At 41.7% G+C, this 19,548-nt stretch overlaps 1 protein-coding gene across 4 annotated transcripts in view; it reads left to right on the forward strand.

Moving 5' to 3' along the window:
• Positions 1 to 19,548, forward strand: part of KLHL29 (kelch like family member 29) — a 383,688-nt gene that overhangs the window by 60,956 nt on the left and 303,184 nt on the right. For all 4 annotated transcript variants that reach the window (XM_067294846.1, XM_067294843.1, XM_067294845.1 and 1 more), the window contains one exon: positions 5,092 to 5,198. Coding sequence is in view for 2 of the 4 variants with exons in the window: in XM_067294843.1 (XP_067150944.1) it covers positions 5,092 to 5,198 (107 nt within the window). In the remaining 2 variants the exon portion in view is untranslated. The remainder of the gene's footprint in view (positions 1 to 5,091; positions 5,199 to 19,548) is intronic.

Raw genomic sequence — 19,548 nt, forward strand, 5'->3', positions numbered from 1 at the left:
TATATTGCCTATAAGAACCCTTCTTTTACAGCTTTTGAAACAATTACTTAGCCTGTCTAGTAAGTGATATACCTTATATCAGAGTCTTTTTTTCTGATCTGCTTTCCTTTGCCTTGTTTTTTGCAAAGAGTGTGTGCTCCAGCTGTGTCTCTGCCCACTGTTTCTTCCCCTTTCTTTGCCCCCTGCCCCAAACTATGGTATGTGACTTGGGGGAGGTTGTGTTTGCAGTGCATAGCAGCTTATAAAGGGCATTTTTAAAACACTTTCTGTTTCACAGTTGATTTATGTCTTGTCTGCATGGGGAGGCTTTTGCAGAATATTTTTGCATAGAACTTTTTCCGATTAATTAATCTAAAATAGTTGTCTCCATGTCTCCTTGGCTTTATCGTTCCTCCTTTCTGAATACTTTCAGAAACACAAGTGAGACCCGCTGGGCAGGCACTGCGTGGTGCATTGTGTCAGCTGACTCTCCTGCAGACTTGCTTGAACTTCGCTGCAGGAAGGCAGAACCATGAAGCTCTGAAACAGGCTGCAAAACCTGGGCCGCTTTCTCATTTTCCAGGAGTTTGCACAACGCAGAAGAACAAACACCAGCCATTCCCTAACCAGTGTCCAACATGACAGCTTTAGTCTATTTTCTTTCCTCCTTTTCTTCCTTCCCTAAGAAGCACCATTTGCCAGTCATTGCTCAAATCCTTTGGCTTTGCTCGAGAGACGAGTGCCTTCTGCCTTACCTTTCCCTACTCTTTGGAGTCTCTTTAACTTGCTGCTGGCAGGTGTGGTCATATCACAGTAGACAAGTCAGTCGTTAATACTACTATGCTTTCTTTCTTATTTTTCTAGCTCTGTAAATGCTACGCAAAGCAAGGCAAGGTCTGACAGCTGATCCTGCCTGCCCCAGCATGACCAGGGAAGCACTGTTTTTCCAGGCTTCCTCACATTTCAGTACCGAGTTACTGCTCCTCAACTTGCTTTAGATAAGGAGGATGGTCTGTTTAAATCTGTATCCGCTTCTTACATCCTGTGCAGCTCTTGGTAGAGGAGCTGGTCAGCCTAATTGCTACTGGGTGCTTCATCTATAACAGACAAGCTCTGAAAGACAATCTTGCTGCGTAAGTGGATTATGTTTTTGACTTGACATCATGTGAAATGATTCCTTCCCTTGTCCTTCCCTCCCTCTTGGAGACCTCTCTTCTAATTCACTTCTTGGAGCTGAAGCCTGGTGAGCTATCTGTTTGAGCTGCCACCATAGCTCAATTTGCTGGTACAGAATCACTCTATTTTCACTGACCTGGAAATGCCGAAGTTCAAGGAAATCTGATTGATATATTCCCTTTCTGCAAAAGATCTCGACCTGATTCTCGCTACCCAGGTCTTTTTAGCCAAAGGCATCTACTGATTAGTCCATCTGTTTGTGAAGATGCCCATCTTGATGAGGTAGGGGAGCCAATACCAACTTCTCCTGGTCCTGTGTTTTGTCTGCACGCAGCCTCCGTGTAGTTTCACCCCAAGGAACAAATGCCCCTTTCATGAAACTCACTGAGATGATGCACCATCTGAAGCAGATGTTTGGTTTCCAGCAGGTTGCTTTAGGTCATTTAAGTTAGAAGCTTAGATGCTTTATAGGATATATGACCTGTCTGTATTGAGGCTTGTAGAGGAGAGAGCTGGCTGCTGCTGTGGACCTCTGCAAGGTACCTCCAGTTTCATAAAGCTTTGGCAATGTAAAGAACTGAGGCTTTTCTTTGAGCAAGACAGTGCTTCCATGACCTCGTGGAGGAGTTGCATAAAGGTTGTCAGTGGGAATCAATAAGCAAAATTCTTCTGATTTTACGTTTTAAAGGAAAGGAACACAGCCCCTGGGAGCTTTGGCATGAAACACTACATTATGGCATTGCCATGGGACACTTCCAGAGACAGAAATATTTAATTTGAAGTAATGTGTCCAAGCAGACCTTGCTTTTGACTGTCTTTCTTGAGTCTGCTGTTACAATGGACGATATGGATTGCAGAAAATGGCAAGAAAACCTGAGAAGGGTTGGGCTAGGTGGAAAGCATTTTCATTTCCCTATCCTTGCATTCACAGGAAGGCAATGCAGATCACCTCAGTGATCCCCATGCAGGCCCAGCTTTACACACTGATGTTTCCATACTTGCAAAGTTGCAGACTTTGATATCTCTTGGCACGACAATCACTGGGACAACGCTGAGGTGCAATGCATAAAGATCATCTCCTGAACGGATCCGAGTTGCCAGTCTCGTTGGTGCCCTATATCCATATCTAGCAAGAGGAACGTACCTTTAAAGATAGTAAACCCTGAGAGACAGCAACTTCTGTTTTAAGTGTTTATATGCATTGGCTCCTTGCTGTACTTTTGGCTTTTTCAGGATAAGTATTTTATTCTGGTGGTTCAGAACTGTCTGGCAGGTGTTGCTCTTCTCCCTCCCCCATAATATAAACTGTAGTTAAATTTTGATAAGATCAAAATCCTTTCCTATATATATGTATATATATATATGTATATTTAAGCAGAAGAACACCTCTTTGAAAATAATGTAAATAGCAGTAAGTTAAACAGTAAAGGCCATTAATCCTGTCTTTGTGTTGCCCCACATAATAATTTTGACTTTTCTTTGGGACTCCATATGGTGGAAGGAGGAAGTAAACAGACTTTGAACTTAAGCCCTTTTTTGTGTGCCATTTTCATGGTGAAGGATTATTGCTTTTCTGGCTTCTTTTTCCCCTCTTCTCCTCCTTTCTTCAAATGTCCTGTATCCAGCTGTGATGTCTATTTTGCCTTTCCCTCTGGCGCTGCCATCTAGAGTCTGAAATAATACTTTGTAAATATGCTTCATACTTTTCATGTTCGAGGTAAGGAAGAAAAAGATTTCCTTCATGTGAAAGTGTCACCGTTTTTTTTATTTTTCTTATTATCGCTGTCAAAGACTCTTTTTCTGTTCTGCAAGGTCTCTACTTGCCCTGGAACAAGAATCCTGAGATGATTTTGAAAAATGGATGTGTCCCTTGGGAGGTCTTCCAGTGCAACTTTGGCCTAGTGTTGCCCTTGGAGATGATGGGGTAACTATGATATGATGATTCACTATGCAAAGGAGAAATGGATCCCTAGAGGTTTTTTTTTCCTCTTTCTATAAACTTCTCCGTGAAGACAGAGCACTTTCTGAAAAGAACAAAAAAAGCATTCTATTTTTGTTTGAGCTTTTTCATACACACCACACTAAATTCTTTAGGCATGTCGCAAAAGTCAGAAATGCTCAGTTGAAATATCTCAACGCATTCGAGAAGCATTAGATAGATTAATAGACCATCTATTTGAAAACGTTTAACTCCAAAATGAGCCTTATCCTGTAAGCAAAACAGGCTAAGGAGGAGAATGTAGCTCCAAATGACAGAGAAAACAGGAGTGATGGGGCATAGACAAGATGTTTATTTACATATATGCACCATTCCCCAGACATTTCGTTTGCTCGTTACTTGTATTACCTTCCCTTAAATTTTCAAGAAACTAACCTGCAGCCGGCTAGTGCTTGGAGGTGGATCTGATTTTCTGCGTGAAATGAGGACTAAAAATTGTAAATGTTTTGTCTGTTTTCTTAATGGCATTCCTTTGGGGATGTCAGCTGTCCTTAATCCCATCCCTTCAAACTACTTTTTTACTGGTGTGATCTCTTGTTTTTTCCCCGTGGGTAATGGTACCTCTTGCCTTGCAGTCAGCTCTTATTACAGATCATTCATTGCAGCATGAGCCATTTGATCAGCTCATCAAGCCGAAGTTGCTATATGCTTCATTTACAGAATAATAGTAAGAATTTATCAGTTTCATTAAACTGTCTTAAAGGAATATAGCATGGCTCAATGGAGCTCATGGCTGGACAGACCTGCTGAGTGACCTTGGATACAGTATTTAGTTCTTCTGTGAACTGCTGTTTCTATTCCTTTCCGTTGCCATCCTGACCTTCAATACCCATCGAACCGTACCCATTTGGCCTGTGAGGTCTTCAGCGCCGAGTCGGTTTTGTGCCTTCACACTGGAAGGGATTTTTGCATTTGGTCAGGCTCCTTAAACATAGCAAATGTCTTGCAAATAATCTGTGACGCTACGCCTGCAGGGCCTTCCACGAAGATGTTTTCCTTGGTAAAATTTCTATAGCTTGTAGGTAGAACTAGTGAAGTATTACTCTATCAGCTCAAAATATTATAATTATACATAACGTATATTTTATATAAAATGAAAAAAGCCTAAGTTGAGGCAAAAGGAGAGAAGCCCTGGTTGCATTGTTCAAGGGAAGTGCACTATAAATTTCGAATTAATTTATATCAACTCATTTATTCATCTGAAGCTCTCTTGTTGTTGTAAGAATCTTCTTTGTAGAGCCTCAAACTCCATTGCTGAAAATGTGAAATCAATAGGTACTGTTACAGCCACTTTAAAAAAAAATGGTATTGATTCTCAGATAATGACAGCAGTTCATTCTTGCAGGATTACATGCCACTTCCTGTCATAAAGATTACTTTCATATATATTAAATCTGAGATGGAGAATGTAGGTATAAAACTGCTTTGCTTTAATGAATAGTCATTTTACTCTGGGCATTAAAATGAGATATATTTCCTTAAATTTATCTCCAGGGATTATTTTTATTTCATGGGAAAACCCTGTGCTACCAAAGACTTCTGTAACACTGTTAAACTTTTAAATAGTCTTGGATTGCTTCTTTTTTGCAAATGCTTGAACTAGTCCTCTCTTTGATAGCAACTAATTAAGCGAAATATTATGCTCTTTCTGGTCTCCTCTGCATCCTTGATTAGAGGGTTAACACCATGTTATCTTGGGTATTAGATGCTCTTTGCTAAACCCTAAGAATCTACCAGTGTTGAACTCTACATGCTTCATAGCAAATTTTTGTCACCTTCAGTGGATTAAATTCTTCATGCCGATCATGGTGGCGTATAGCATCTCCCATTGTGGAGCTATTTTTTCCTTGTGCTGTGGCTCATTTGAAGGCTATTTTTATTAAGTATAGGTGACTTCATCTTCACCTACCAAAATAATTCTCTTCAACTCTTTCTAGGTAATCTGGCTTCCCAGAAACCTCCTGCTAAATGCAAGGGTTTGCTGTCCTGTTTACTGACTGTTACACCTGAGGCTGGTTTTAATACAGATTCTGGACATCATAAGGTAAGTGTGCAGATATCTGTTCCGGTTGTGTTTTCATTTTCCTTTTATGACCTCTTGTCCACTTACACAAACGCAATGTGGGTTACGCTTTCCCTTTCAGTGACTGCAGTAAATCCATATCAGAGCACGTGCAGCTGAGCTTTGGAGTTACAATAGAAAAATAAGGTAGTAAGGTGAATGCTAGTGCTGTAAAGCTGATCAGCAGTAGTCTCTGCATTTGGTGGTACAGCTCCAGGACAGAGCAAAGTTTGTATCTCCACAGCCTCACTGGAGGCTTATGGGCCTATATTTTATAAAACTGTAAAAAGCTGTAAGCTAGTTATTCAGGTATAGCCATTATTTTGAGTTTTAAACTGACAAATATATGCGTGTTTTTGTATTAAAAATGAGAATATTCTATGAGAAACGAATCCTCTCCCCTCCCCCCAACCCAAATTCTTTTATGTGGTATCAGAGTGGAAACTTGACTTAAATACTTGATTTCATCAGTGAAGGAATCGTGTGGATTTTCACCTTCCAGGTATTGGAGGAAAGTGCAATTTAATGGACACAAATTTTGGATTTTGGATCTTTTTTTTTTTCCCTTTCTTCCTCACAACTTTGATCTCTGCTGCCCTCTTTTCTTTCAACCTGTTGTTATTTTACTTCTCTCACCCCATTCCTAGCTTCTTACCCCAGTCCACTTTTACCCCAGCCCAGCTCACAGAGCTAATCCCAGCCTTTGATGCCATTTTACAGCTTTCTTGTTCCATTCTTTTCCTCCTTTAACCAGCTTTCTTGCTTATCCCAACCAATTATTTAGAATCACAGGGTAATTCAGGTTGGAAAGGACCTCTGGAAATCGTCTAGTCCAACCACCTGCTCAAAGCAGGGCCAACTAAATTAGGTTGCTCAGGACTGTGTCTAGTCAGGTTTTGAATATCTCCAAGGATGGACACTCCACAACCTCTCTGGGTCCCTGTTCCCAGTCTGACCACCCTCATGAGGAACCTTTTCCTCTTCTCTAATCTAAATTTCCATTGCTGCAGCTTGTGTCCTCTTGCACTGTCACTGTGCATGTCCGAGAATAGGCTCACTCCCATTAGGTAGCTGGAAACCACAGTGAGGTCTCCTCTGAGCCTTCTCTTCTCCAGGCTGAGCAGACCCACCTCCCTCAGCTTCTCCTTGTACATCCTGTGCTCCAGCCCCCAGTGTCCTCCACTGGACTCACTCCAGTATGTCCATGTCTTGTCCTGGAGAGCTCACAAGTGCTGAAGGGAGGGGAAGGATCGCTTCCCTGGACCGGCTGGCAACACTCTTGCTCGTGCAGCCCAGGGTGGATGTGGTCGGCCTTCTTTGCAAGAGCACAACGCTGGCTCATGTTCAACGTGCTCTCTGCCAAGACCAGCAAGTCTTTTTTTTTCTTCTTTTTTTTTCCTTTTTTTCCCTCTACTCTATTTACTCTTTCTCTGCACTGTTGTGCTATCTGCTCCCATGCTCAGATTGATTTCCAGTGCTTTCTATTCCCTCCCAAGATTCCGTGTTGGACACCTTGGTAGCCCCAACAAATCCTCATCGTAATCTTCCTGGCAGTTTTTTCCCATAAATGTGTTTGTACCATATTCGCAAGTGTAAGTAAAAACACTATGCTTTGGGAACAGTCTCCATGGGTGTATTTCCCTGAGCAACTGGCTTACAGCTTTCAATGTAGCTTTGGTAATTTAAAAATGTTTTTCAATTCCTATCATTAGAATGTTCATGATAAAATAGGAAATTGCGTGTATGCACAAGTGTGGATAGGTAAGTGTATGTAATCTTTTTCTCTATGCTGCCAATGTAAAAATCATAAATAGTATATATAATAATATGTATATGAAATTGTTGCTGAAAATGGAGCCTAAATTTTGAATAAGGCTTTTAGTTTATATTTCTTTTTTCATGTTTGTCCCTGCATGTGTATATAATGTTGTAAATTGCAGATACCAACAGCTGTAATTGTATTGTGCTTGTAGTGAAATTAAATGTTCACCAATATTTTTTTTAAGTAGCTCTCCCAGTGAATAACATGTCTGTTTTTCCTATGTTTGAATAGAATATATATGTTGGGAGACATTCCCAGGATGGGCACGCGGGAAAACTGTCTCAGCCTTAGCTTGCCAAGCTGATGGCGTGGTCCTTGGGGAGACGAGACATGCTCCTGTGCTCCTGCGCGCTTTGCTGACTAGCTCATTTGTAAGTGGATATAGGGAAAGGACCAAGGGCATCAGCTTTTCAATGCTCAGACCATAGTTAATGGTTTGGCCAGGATGGCTGGAGCTCATGTGCAAGCTCCTTGGTTTGGTACCTACTGAGAAGGGGAGGAAAAGAAGCGTTGATCAGGCAGGTGGAGCAGAGAGGGTTAAACAAAGTGAGTGTGGGGAAAAAATAGATAATAGAGAAGTAGAGAGAGGAAGAGCAAGTGCACAGAAAAGAGGATGAAGATTTTAACTTGCAGCATAGCGTTTTGTTTTTAATTCAGAGAAATGTTGTTGTAGAGCTCGTGAAGAAGCAGCTCTGCTAGAGCAACTCATACAGTGCTGAGTGACAGTTTAATTCACTTGCTGTGGTGGGGAACGTCTCGCAAGTTCAGCTTGTGATCTGTTGCGGCATCACGCAGTCCAAACCAGCGTGTAATGCCGAGGGTAGTCTCGGGCTGCATATCAAATTATCATGAAGTTATTCTGCTGGATTGTGGTATGTCTGTGAGTGTTTTTCTGGAACAATGCACCACGCCTGGGATGTGGTTGTAAAAAAAACCCATGTTTGTTGGAGCAGAGCATACCGAGTGCTTGCAGTGTGTCTATTTGTGTGTGGTGTGGCACGAGAAGTCTAGGCTGCCTCATTAAGGCTTCTCTTAAGAGTGCAAAGTTGTTCAGAAAGGGCTTCAGTTCTAGGAGGGACTTTGCTTCCGGAGATGGGCTGCGTGTCCACTTTATCCGCCTGTCTGCCTTACCCGTCTTTGGATGTTCCTCGCTCAGTTGTTCCCCTTAAACTCGCTTAGTTTGGTGAAGGATGTAGAAGGCCCTTAGGCATGTTGTCCCCGGCCCTATGCATCGCGGCAGTCGCGTGCCATTGCAGTTCTTGTATTTTAGCTAGGCAAGCGCTTAACCTCCGTTTCTTCTGGCGCAGTTTTCACCGTATGCAGCACCTCGTACGAAAGTGCAGGGGGGAGGACTCTGAAATGAAAGAAGTGAGCTGAGAGCTGTTGCCGTGATGCGGTTGTTTTAATAACAGTGGCGCGCTCGGCACAGCAGACTGATTGCTTTTCAGAGTATTTCTTACGGGGAGAAAGGGTCAGGAGGGTATGTAAACTCAAAGCGAGACCTCAAATGACCACGCGCATTGAGGTGCTTGAACAGAATGATTGTGTCTTGCTTTTCGTTTTGGTGGGTTTTATGTGCGTTCAAGCAAAGATTTGGGCTTGTTCCATTTCATCCTTCTGAGGAGAAGGAGCAAGGAAAATGAAATAGAAGTTAGTCGCAGAAGTCCGGGGTCATACTGCCTGTATGAATTTGCGATGAGCTTTGGGATGCAGCAGAGAAGCCAAGGCATAACCTCGCTGGTATTTGGTATGATATCCGTAGGCTCGTTCAGCTTGGGAAGGACCTCGGGAGGTCACCGAGCACAGCCTCCTGCTCGAAGCAGGGCCGACTTCAGAGCTGGAGGGGGTTGCGGCTGCGTCTGGGCGAGGTGTGAGCATCTCCGAGGATGGAGACGCCGCAGCCTCTCTGCTGCAGTGCTGGAGCCCTCCCTGCGAAAATGGGTTTTCCCTCGCGCCTGGTCGGCGTTGCCCGCGTGGTGCCTTGTGCCTGCCGCCTCCTCTCCTTTCGCTGCGTGCCCCGGAGAGGAGCCCGGCTCGTCGGGCCCGCCCGTCCCCTGCTTCGCTCGATCGTTCGGGGTGGCAGAGCGGTGTTTTTAAAGAGCTTGGATCAACATTCATTAAGCACCGATGCTTACGACCATCAAATCCTGCGTGTTTGAGTCCCTCCAACGGCGCCTGCGTTGGCGAATCCCTTCAGGCGTGGATATAACATTGCTGGTGGAGTGGGGAGCAGGGTGCAGTGAGACACAGGCGATGTTAACGCCAATATCTCCATAGGTGCTGGTGCAAAACTGCCTGCCTTGCTTTCTCTCTATAGATAACGCGTGTCAGGGAAGCCGGGATTTAGTCCCCGAGCTTGGCGTTGCGCATGGAGTCTGCTCTTAACGCTGCCCCAGCCGCCTTTGTAATGTCCGCTCCTCGCCTCCCGTGCCATTAAAGCGGAGATTATATACTCTTACTCACCAGAGTGCTGCGAGACCTACGGTAGCCGTTAAATGCTTTCAGTTCCTCAGGAGAAAATGGCTCTAAAAAAGGCAAAATGTGTATGTTTATGGTGTAAAATACATGCTTGCAGTCGTACGGCGATATGTTAACTCCATACTCTTATTAGGTTGCTTTTAAACCAGGGAAGTGTACTTTCTAATGTTTTGTGTTGCCGTACAAATTAGATGCTTTTATCCAAATTACTCATTGGAAATCGAAGGAGACGCACACGAGGGTTGCTAGGATGCCCTTATTTTTCACATTCAAGATTTGGAAGTAGAAATAAAGCTTCAGAACATCTGATTCTTTTAAAAATTAAGTCCTTTCACGGAAGCAGTTAAACATTTTTTGTCAGCTCTAATAATAATGAGTTTTCGGTGCTGGGATGAGCGATAATTGCAAATGGCAAAAAGTCATCAGAACATTGTTACTCAGATTGCAGATTTTATTAATCGTAAAAGAAATTATTCACCTAGAAAGGCTATTTTATAAGTGCTCATTTACTTGGAGACTTGCTGCCTAATTTATTTTGTTTAAAAACAAAAACAAAAAATCGCAACTCTGTCCTCTCCTTCAAAGCTCTTGATTATTCTGACCTTCCCATCCGGTTTGTTATAATGTCGTGTATGCTTCTACTTACCAATGGGACCGGTCTCATTTTTGCTCCTTCTCTCTCACAAATGTATCTTCTTGTTCCTGGGTTTATTCCATCAGCTGATATTACTCTGTATCTCTCCACTGCATGCATTTCTTCCACAATTAAGCAGATCGTCTGTCTCCTACGAATGACTTTTTAGGTAGAGGTGTTTAGCCTTTTACTTTACATGTTTCTGACCTAATGAGGTATTGGAAATTGCAGGCATAAATTAAATTTTCATCTTTTTCTCCCATTTCTTTTGTGTTGTTTTGAACCTGAGTCCTGATTAAGCAAAGAAAACTGAATACATTCTTCACTGTAGGAATGCAATTAGTCACCGAGACTGCCCCGTGCACTCAAAATAGGGTACATACTTAAGTACCTCTTTAATTGGGGCTTTGGCTGGTAAACTCTTCAGGGTATGGGTACAGACTTTGCATGTTTCTGCTAAAGAATTCATATAGAAAGCATTGCTACGGCATGAATATTCAACAGCTGCATGTCCCTTATTCTTTATGCTGAAATATTAATACAGGCAGTGATTCTACACCTAATCCTGAAGAGATCAGATGCATGTAAGTAATCCTATTGACAACATCCTGCACGCTTCTGGGTCTTTTTGCAGGATCATGCCCTTCTGGACAATGCTGCATACCAATTTCTTTCGGTAATGCAGTTGGATCTACAGCTGCTGTTGCTAAAATGATGATGGGCTATTGAGCTGAAGGCAGGAAGGATGGGCTCCGCTCCTCGCTGTGCTGCCGGGTCACTGTTTCAGCCCGGAGAATGACATGAACGCCAAGGGGGGAATAAAGCTGCTACTCATCTCCGCAAAAGTAATTTCAGGCACATGGATAGAGAAGTGCTTTACTATAATGCCCACTGTGACAAAGCTCTCTTTGAACTTTGTCGGTACCAAATTGAGACCCTTCAGCTGGCGTTTTTGTCACACCATCGTTTTCAGCATCAGATTGCAGACAACTCAGTGGCAAAACAGCTTCAGAAGTGCAGGATTGCTGAACTCGGCTCTGCTCTGGACTATGACTTTCAAATATGTATTTCAAAATTGGTCCTGGAGGCTTATGAATCCATTTTCTAAACTGATATTTAAAGCATACCCCACCAATTCTGGTCTCAACGTTAGTTGTTTAAACTATAATGTATTTCAACACAAAATTATACAGGCTAAAGTGAAGACAGGTATGGCACTGGAGCAGTTTCTTCTATTTCATGTATATTTGCAAGCTGAGAAAGCTTCTGCTGAAGTCAGACGCCACAGGCTTGTCAAATTGTTCACGAAAGGAAAGATCGCTCTTGGATGGAATTAATTTGCAGTATCTCATTTACCATCTTGAGTTTTGTCATGAATTTCCCCTACTAGGCAGTCTGAAATGCCAAGTGAAAAAGTGTTTCAGTGAGAGATAATATAATATATTAAGAAAATGTTATTGATCACAGTATGCTTTTACTGGAAGATGACTTTTTCTGACCAGAACACAAGGGATTTTGCCTTGTTATGATAGGAAAATATATTGTAATAGGCAAACAGGATTATTGTTAAGGTCATAGCATCTCTGTTTTTACATTCCATTTCCCCTGGAAGTGAGCTTCTCCACAACTGACACTGTCAGCCAGGCTGCAATAAGAACAATTTCGTTTTTAAACTTGAAAAGAGGTTACAAAAAGTATTTGTTTCACAAAGGAAGGAAGTGAATGCTATCTTCCACATCAGCAAAGGTCAGACCCTGCAATTCGGTAGGCATTACTACAGGCGTGGTGTTACGATGGTGGGCTCTACTATGGTTCTCGTTTGTGTGTTGTTAGTTTTGTCTCTTTGTTTTTAACAGTGCTTGGTCAGAATCAGTTGACTCGCATTTTCTCATCGTGCATGCATTTATGTGCATGCATTATAGACAGAAAAAATTGTATGTTTTGGGTTAGAATGGCTTCCACACATGAGGACTAAGGCACTTAACTTTTATGTAGGAAGATCATCCAAGTGGAAGAGTCTGTGTTGCTCACAGAAAGCTTATGTGAGTATATGAACATCATTATTCTGCAAAGTGCGGGGACATAAATTTGTGATGGGATGCCCGGTACATGCAGCTTCAGAACGAGGACATTTTTAGACATGTTTGATTTAGAGAGCTCCCACTGCATAAGCAACAGCAACTTTCTGCTTGCTCAAATTTATCCTTAAGAGTAAGTGTGTCATTAATATGATACTTCATAAAGGTATTTCAACCTTTACCTAATGAAACTCACCCAAAACACTTCCTGCAAAACTGAAATCTTCCCCAAATCTGTTGTTTGTATGATTTAGATAATAGTATTTAAATAATAGCAGCCACATTAATTTAGACTGGAAACATAGACTCATTTTGCATAAGCCAGTGAGGGTTGCACTGCAAATCCAAGAAAATGATATTTTCTGTGTTTGTTTTTCTTTTGTCCCGCTCCACTTCCAACACATCCCTCCAGTGGTTTTCTCTGTCTTTGTTGCAATAAATCTCCACTTCAGTGAATTTGAAGATATAAACCTGACTGCAAAAATTCATCTCTAGTACAGTAGCAAGTTACTAACCCACTGAAGGTTTCCACATTGCAAAGTGTTTTCTTCACTTCAGCAAACCAGTTCCTACATAGACAAAACAGCTAAAATTGTTGCCAATTGTCAAGGTCTCCTCAAATTTAATTATTCTTTCTTTGCTGCTTTGTCCAGTTGAAGGAAAGTTGGTGGTGGTTTTTGCCTTTAGATATTAAAAAAGTAAATCAGAGAACAGATCTGAATTGCATGAAAGACCTATTTTCCTTGCTGCTTTTGCAGACTGTTCCTCTAGCACGTTGATAGCCATGTGCAGGAGAGAGACCGCTTGTGTTCTTACAGGGAGCAGTCAACATTAAAAATTAAAAGTTTTAGATTCTGACTTTTAAAGGAGTCCAAAAAAATTCCAAGTTCATAGACTTTTTTTTTTCTCTTTAACTGCATGAATTTGTTACAGTTTATTTAGCGTAATAAGCATGACCTGAAGTATAACTGTAGCAAAGGTTATGCAGGAATATTGCTAGACTTCCTGCAAGAAGTCTTCCATCCTCTCTGCTTCTCAGGATGTTCAAAGCAAAACAAAAAAACCTCCAACAAATAAACAAAAAAAAAAAAACAACCCAAATCCTCAACTCTTAATTGATTTAAACTTGATTAAACCAAAGACACAATTACTCTATCACAAATTTGAGTGCTTCATAGAGATCTACCCTACCATCATCTTTCTACTTTTAAGAAGCTCATACGGAGGACTGGGAGATTAGACTGAAAGGGAATAGTAGTTAGTAGTAGTAATTAGTTGTTGTTAGTATTATAATATAGGAAATTTCAGCTTAAGGATCCTTCTTGGTTGCTTTCGGAGGAGGAGGGTCACTACCATCACTGCACTCCAGAATCCCCATGAGATCATAGTTTAAGGTGACTTGGCTCATAGGATCGGGATGTCTACCATGGGTGAGTTACTCTTCTAAAGACCCATTATGTCGCCGCCTATTTTCCTACCACTTGACAGGGAAAAAGATGCTCAGCCTGTATAATTGTCTGAGCTTTCCCTCGTGCCAGAGCTCACCCCACTCATGGAGCATCTCTTGGGCAGGAGTGCGCGTTCGGATGAAGACAGCAGGTAGGTCGGGCCAGTAGCACGTCCCCTTCTCTTCTGTGAGACTAGGTAGAGTTGCAACACACGTCACAGCTCCATCAACACAGCTGTTCAGCATTTCCTCTCAACCTTTTGTGACTAGCTCTCCAGGCTGCTGTTTAAAATACCACTTGAATCAGCTAAATCTGGCTAGCCCTGTGAATGAACTTTAGTACTTAGTTTGATGCGAGTGAAAAGATGAATTATTTAAGCGTAAATCCATTTAGTTTTCATGTTCCTGTCCTCCTGAACCGAAAGGCTGGGGGAAGGGGAGAGAAGGAAGAAACCCCATGGGAGAACAGATTGTGCTGCTTAAGTCATATCTAAGTTGGTTTATTTGTTTTTGAAATAGCGCTTGGTGGGTACTGTAAACACAGGGAAGGTTTCACTCTTACTGTATTTTGCACTGAGTGTGAAAATTCAGTGATAAACAGAAAAGAAGACTGTCTCTAAAATCCCCTTGTATGTATGTAAAAGAGTTTGGTGTAATGACATGAAAAATACCTCTTTATTTATATGTTTAAATGTAATGCAGTAAAGAACAGTACGTCTTCTTACCAATGTGTGGACAAAAGCATTTACCCTGAGCAATTATGATGACACGAAGATCCAGTCCTTCAAGAATGCAAAAGGCTTTCTGATGTTCTTTTAATGCTTGTAGGACTCTCTTAAAAAGCCTTTTGCACAGTTCACATAAACTGAAAGATGCAGAATACCTCATCTCTGATTGCAGTGAAGTTGCAGTAGGAAGATCAGGGCAAGAAGAGAATCTCCCCTTGCTTAGCCATAAGCCTGCTCATGTGCTGCTTTACCTCCCCGTGAAAGGCAAATCTGCGCAGGCTGGACATGAATAATGGAGTTGCCATTAATATCTAGCAGGAAAAGATGATAGGTTGTATGCTTGATTTAGGGGAAGCCAGAACTGGCGAAGTGTACTGTGCACCAGGGGATATTTATGCTGCTAATTTTTAAAACACAACCGAATGTGCTGTGCGCTGTAGACGTTTCAAATGGCAAAAACAAAGGTGTGCATCACAGTAAATCCAGTTACTCCGATGTTGGAAAGGCCCTAGATCCATATATAACTGTGCAGGCTCTTCAACATGCAGAGCAAGTCTGGCAAGCCACTCTTTAGTTACTGCCTGTTACAGGATTATCAGCCTTGAATCAAAGAAAATAATTTCAAATATGTTAGGATTTAGGGTATATTGTTTCTCCTTCATCAGTTTCTAATGCCAGAATTGTTTTTTCCAATTTATGTGCAAATAGGCTTCCAAATCTGTTGCTATGAACTGAGATTTTGTCAGATTTTTTTCTTCATCAAATTACTCCTGTTTTGCTAATAACTGTCAAATTGCACCTCAACCCAGCATTTTCTTGATTTATCTTGCCTGCAGTAGCTAACAGTAACTCTCTGAGGTGTATCACTTGGCTGCTCTGCAAACAGGGTGCTCTTCAGATATTCAGCTGTGCATTTAGGTTTTTTTGAAATGTTATGGCAATTATATTTGATTTTTAGGAGAATAATTCATTGTCAATTCAAACTGGATGAATTTTTCAAAAGTGTAGAGGGCTTTTTCTCATGTTCGTAAGCTGAGCAGGCATACTGCATTCATCATTCTGCAATATCTATCAAAAACATATATTAGCTCCATGTTTTTAGAGTGTGGTTATTGTACAAGTAAAATACTAGCTGGACTTTTGTGCTAAATAATCTGTTCTTCTCTTGCATTTGCACAAATCTATCGTTTTCCACATTTCTCCAGCAAAATACTTTACAGGAGTGAGGTACTGGAGAACCCTCAGACTGGGGCTGGTTAGTAACTCCCATCACCTAATGATGTTAATGGTAATTCCTTCTGGCTGGTTCCTTTCTGGGGCAGAGCCACGTTATTAATTAAAAGGCAGTTGATGAGTTTGAGGTGAATTTTGTCCGATACAGAAGGCTTTCCCGTATTCCCTAAAATACCATTTCCAATCCCAGCTCTACATTCGGAGCAATTTATTTCTCTCAACCTACTATTTGGGGAAAACAACAACAAAGAAACCTACTTGGCTACTAAACCTTTCCAAGCAAAGCATGTATTAGGCAAACTTAACTCACTAAATAACTTTTGTGTCATTTTGAGAGAAGATGTTTAATATTAAGAAAATGTAGATGAATACCTGTCTCAGTGTGCTGCATAGGCTTGAGCCAACAAGATCAGTGCATCCAAATTACAGCCACTTTATCTAGTATGAATGAGATGCTACTTACATTTTCAGGTAAAAGAAATCAACAACTATTAATTTGGCAGAATTATTTATTTCTTACTGATGATATTTTCGGTGTATCTAATCAGAGCACTCATGAATAGAAATGAAACAATTTAAATAGAGGCGCTGTACATTGTATGATCTTGTTTTCTCAAACTGTTCCATAATGCAGTGAATAAATTTATCTGTTCTTCTGAAAAGACTTCTGCAGAAATCATACACAGTGCTTTCACCTCTATTATTTAATACGACTGTTTTATAACTCTTGGAAGATGGTGATTTCTGCTTCTGCTACAAGCGTCTGGAGAAAATGTTCATTTTGGGGAACAAAAGGAAAGTGAAATCTTACAGATTCTAAAAATCCAGGTAAAGGCACCAGGAGCACTTGACTGAAAGAAGTGCTATAAAATGATGAAATGGTCTTATTCCAAGCCATTCCCTAACCCCTTGAATAACAATGCCCAGATTAATTTACAGGAGGTAAATTAATAAGTGAAAAGAGATGGGACTGAATCAACATTTGGGCTCCTTGGAGGCACAGGAGGAAAAGTAGCAGTGAATCATGCTGTAGCACTTGAATCAGTCACCCCTCATCTTACTCTGAACCTTCAGAAAAATTTGGGATGGTCATTGTAGGAGAGGGGCAACTTTTGGATGGCATCTTTGTTGAACAACCATTGACCACGCATCAGGTCGGGGAGAACCATCGCACCATGCCAGGGCCTTCATTCTCCTTGAGATGTTCTACCGCCACGCTGGGGACGCTGCTGCCCAAGGTCTCCGTCCTCACTGACAGAGACCTCCCTGGCATAACCAAAGCGAGCCAGGGAATCCGACTGCGTAGTGTCATCTCATTCATGCTACTGCAAAGGAAATTAAGGTGTCATCTTATCCTTACTACTGCGAAGGATGCAGACACTAGATGCCATCATGATTCATGTTACATTGCCTTTTCAAAGCTGTGACTCCACCTGTGCACGCTGTGTTTAGGCAGGCATTAGGTAACCAGAATCTCTTTCCCCAACAGTTTTCATAGTTTTTTTTAGGTTGCAGTAGTTAATTCCTAGGTGCCATAATGCAAATGCTTACTTCTTTTCGCTAAAACTCTCCTAGGAGCCTTCAGTGTAAGACATGACATGCATTTTGCTTTTGCAGTCTTTGTAAGTCTCTAATTCTTGAGAATCACTTGTGGACAGTGCAAGTGAAACTGGCTGCTGGTTTTGTGTTCTACCTTTTTTCCTTTTTTCTTTTTTTTCCTCCTTTTTTTTTTTGGACTTGAGGAATTTTAATCCCAAAATGAATTTCAGCACTTAAATGCTCTTATAAACCTTACTGGCAGCCATCACTTCCTAATCTTTTACATTTCTTGTGATTAGCAGTGCTTTCTAATCCTAACACCAGACCCAACACCAACTGTTAACTGCACTTCTTGTTTTACTGCTAAATCTAATCCTTCTAGCAGTCTGAGACCAGCATTATATTTATCACTTTGAAATTACCAACTGTAAGATGTTGTGGCAGTTCTTGACTTGTTTTTTTCACTTTCTCTTTTCTTGTCATGGATTGATAAATGCAGCGATTAGTATAAGGTTATTTTTTGTATGATGATTTCTAGAAAAAGATGAAAATAGGTGCTTTTTCTCCTTCTGTCTCTCTCTCTCTGTCTCTCTCTTTCTTTTTTTTTCCTGGTCCAGGAGAAGTAATTTGCTTTCTACCTGAGTTTATGATTAGTAGCGAGATGTGTAGGTGGAGTGTGTTTTAGTGGCTTTTTCTTCGCTTTCCCTCCCCCCGCACCTATTAATCTATCTGTTAGTAAGCTAATGCTATTAGGTTATGCAGACTCGGCTGAGCATACAAAAGAAAGATAAGACAGCCATCAAATCCTTGCAGTGCCCTCCCAAAAAATCTTGCCATTCTGCCAAAAGCTCTGCGTGTGTTTGTCCGTGAAGCCGCAACAGATTTTGTATCCAGTCACTTAGCAAAGAAAGGGTAAAGAAATTGCTTTTATATATTTACTATTTTTATTTTTTTCCACCTGGAAAGTTGTGTGGGTGTATACCTTCTCTACAGGAACTGCTCCGAATCTGCACTAGGAAAGGGGGAAAGGGAACAATAAACAATTGCAAACTTATTTCTCTTTGGTTGTTGCTGCTTCATTTTTTTTTCTTTTTCTCCCCCCCCCCCCCACTCAGGGAGGGGCAGGGAAGACTTTGGCCAGAAGCATACAAACTCCAAAATGACCTCGTTTACCTAAAATCATTTTTAAGGTGCGTGAAAAGAACGTCAAAGAGGAGTCAGGCACAGAATAAGAAATAGCACTTCTACATAATCACGGGAGATAATAGCTACTGTGTCTTCTGCTACTCTTGTCTTTCCACGGTCTATTTTCCCAGCTGTGATTTTCTTCCCCCAACCACAAAAAAAAAAAAAAGAAAAAAAAAAAGCCATATTTATTACTGGCAGTGCAGACTTGAGAAAATCCTTCAGATTTTAAAGCAAGGTTGGAAGTGTTTGTTTTTATGCATGCATGTGTATGTGTGTGTGTATATATGTTTAAAGACCAATGGTATTCACCTTGTGAAGAGTTCATGTCTACAGACATCTGTATCTGAAAGCTTGTCTGTTTTTTCTATCAGCTGGACTAATAAAAGGTGGTAGTGCTCCTTGCCTTGCTGATATTCTCAGACCAGGCCAACTACGGCAAAAATGCCCCTTTCCTATTTAAAATGGGGGGGGGGGGGGAATGCAAACCTCTACGTAGTTAAAACAGTCAAAATTTAGCTATGTCCTTGCCCTTCTGACCTTATTAAATGTATAGGTACTTAAACACAAACCCCCTTTAACTCCTTACTAGCAAGAGGAGCTGGGTGACTGGAGCAGGAGACTGGGCTTTCCTCTCCGCTCCGACCGAGCTGCTCCCCGTGCCGCCTCTCATAGCTCCCTCCTCCTTTCCCACAACCTGTTTCTCGGTTTTTTCCCCCTCTTTGTCCGAGTTCAGCCAAGGTCCCTGACGAGCTGGTACAAGTTTGTAACGTGTTTTCGCAAAGGCGAGCTGTGATAATTCAGACCCAGCTTTCCAAAGTGGGAAGAAGGGGCCATAAAATCAGAGGAAACGGGACTGCCGCGCTTTTTAGTTATTTCCCTGCTAGGCACCTTTGAGTTCTGTCCTCCAGATAACTTTGAAAACTCTTGAGGGGGGAGGAAATTAAAAAAAAAAAAAACCAAAACCCAACTCGTAGAGACTGCAGGACTCAAAATGAGTCTTCGCCGTGAGCGTCCCGGGGAGCAAGGCTGCTGGCTCGTTGGGCGCTCGGCGGGAGACGCCGCTCCCCGCTGCTCTCCTGAATAGCTCACGCTCGCAGCTGTGCGCGGAGAGCTGCTCCGGGAGCTGGCGACGCTGAGCCTGGGTCTAACGTTACATCGAGAGGAGCCTTCTCGCTGCTGCGTGCG

Source organism: Apteryx mantelli, chromosome 3 (genome assembly GCF_036417845.1).
Source record: "Apteryx mantelli isolate bAptMan1 chromosome 3, bAptMan1.hap1, whole genome shotgun sequence".
In the NCBI taxonomy this organism is placed as follows: Eukaryota; Metazoa; Chordata; class Aves; order Apterygiformes; family Apterygidae; genus Apteryx; species Apteryx mantelli.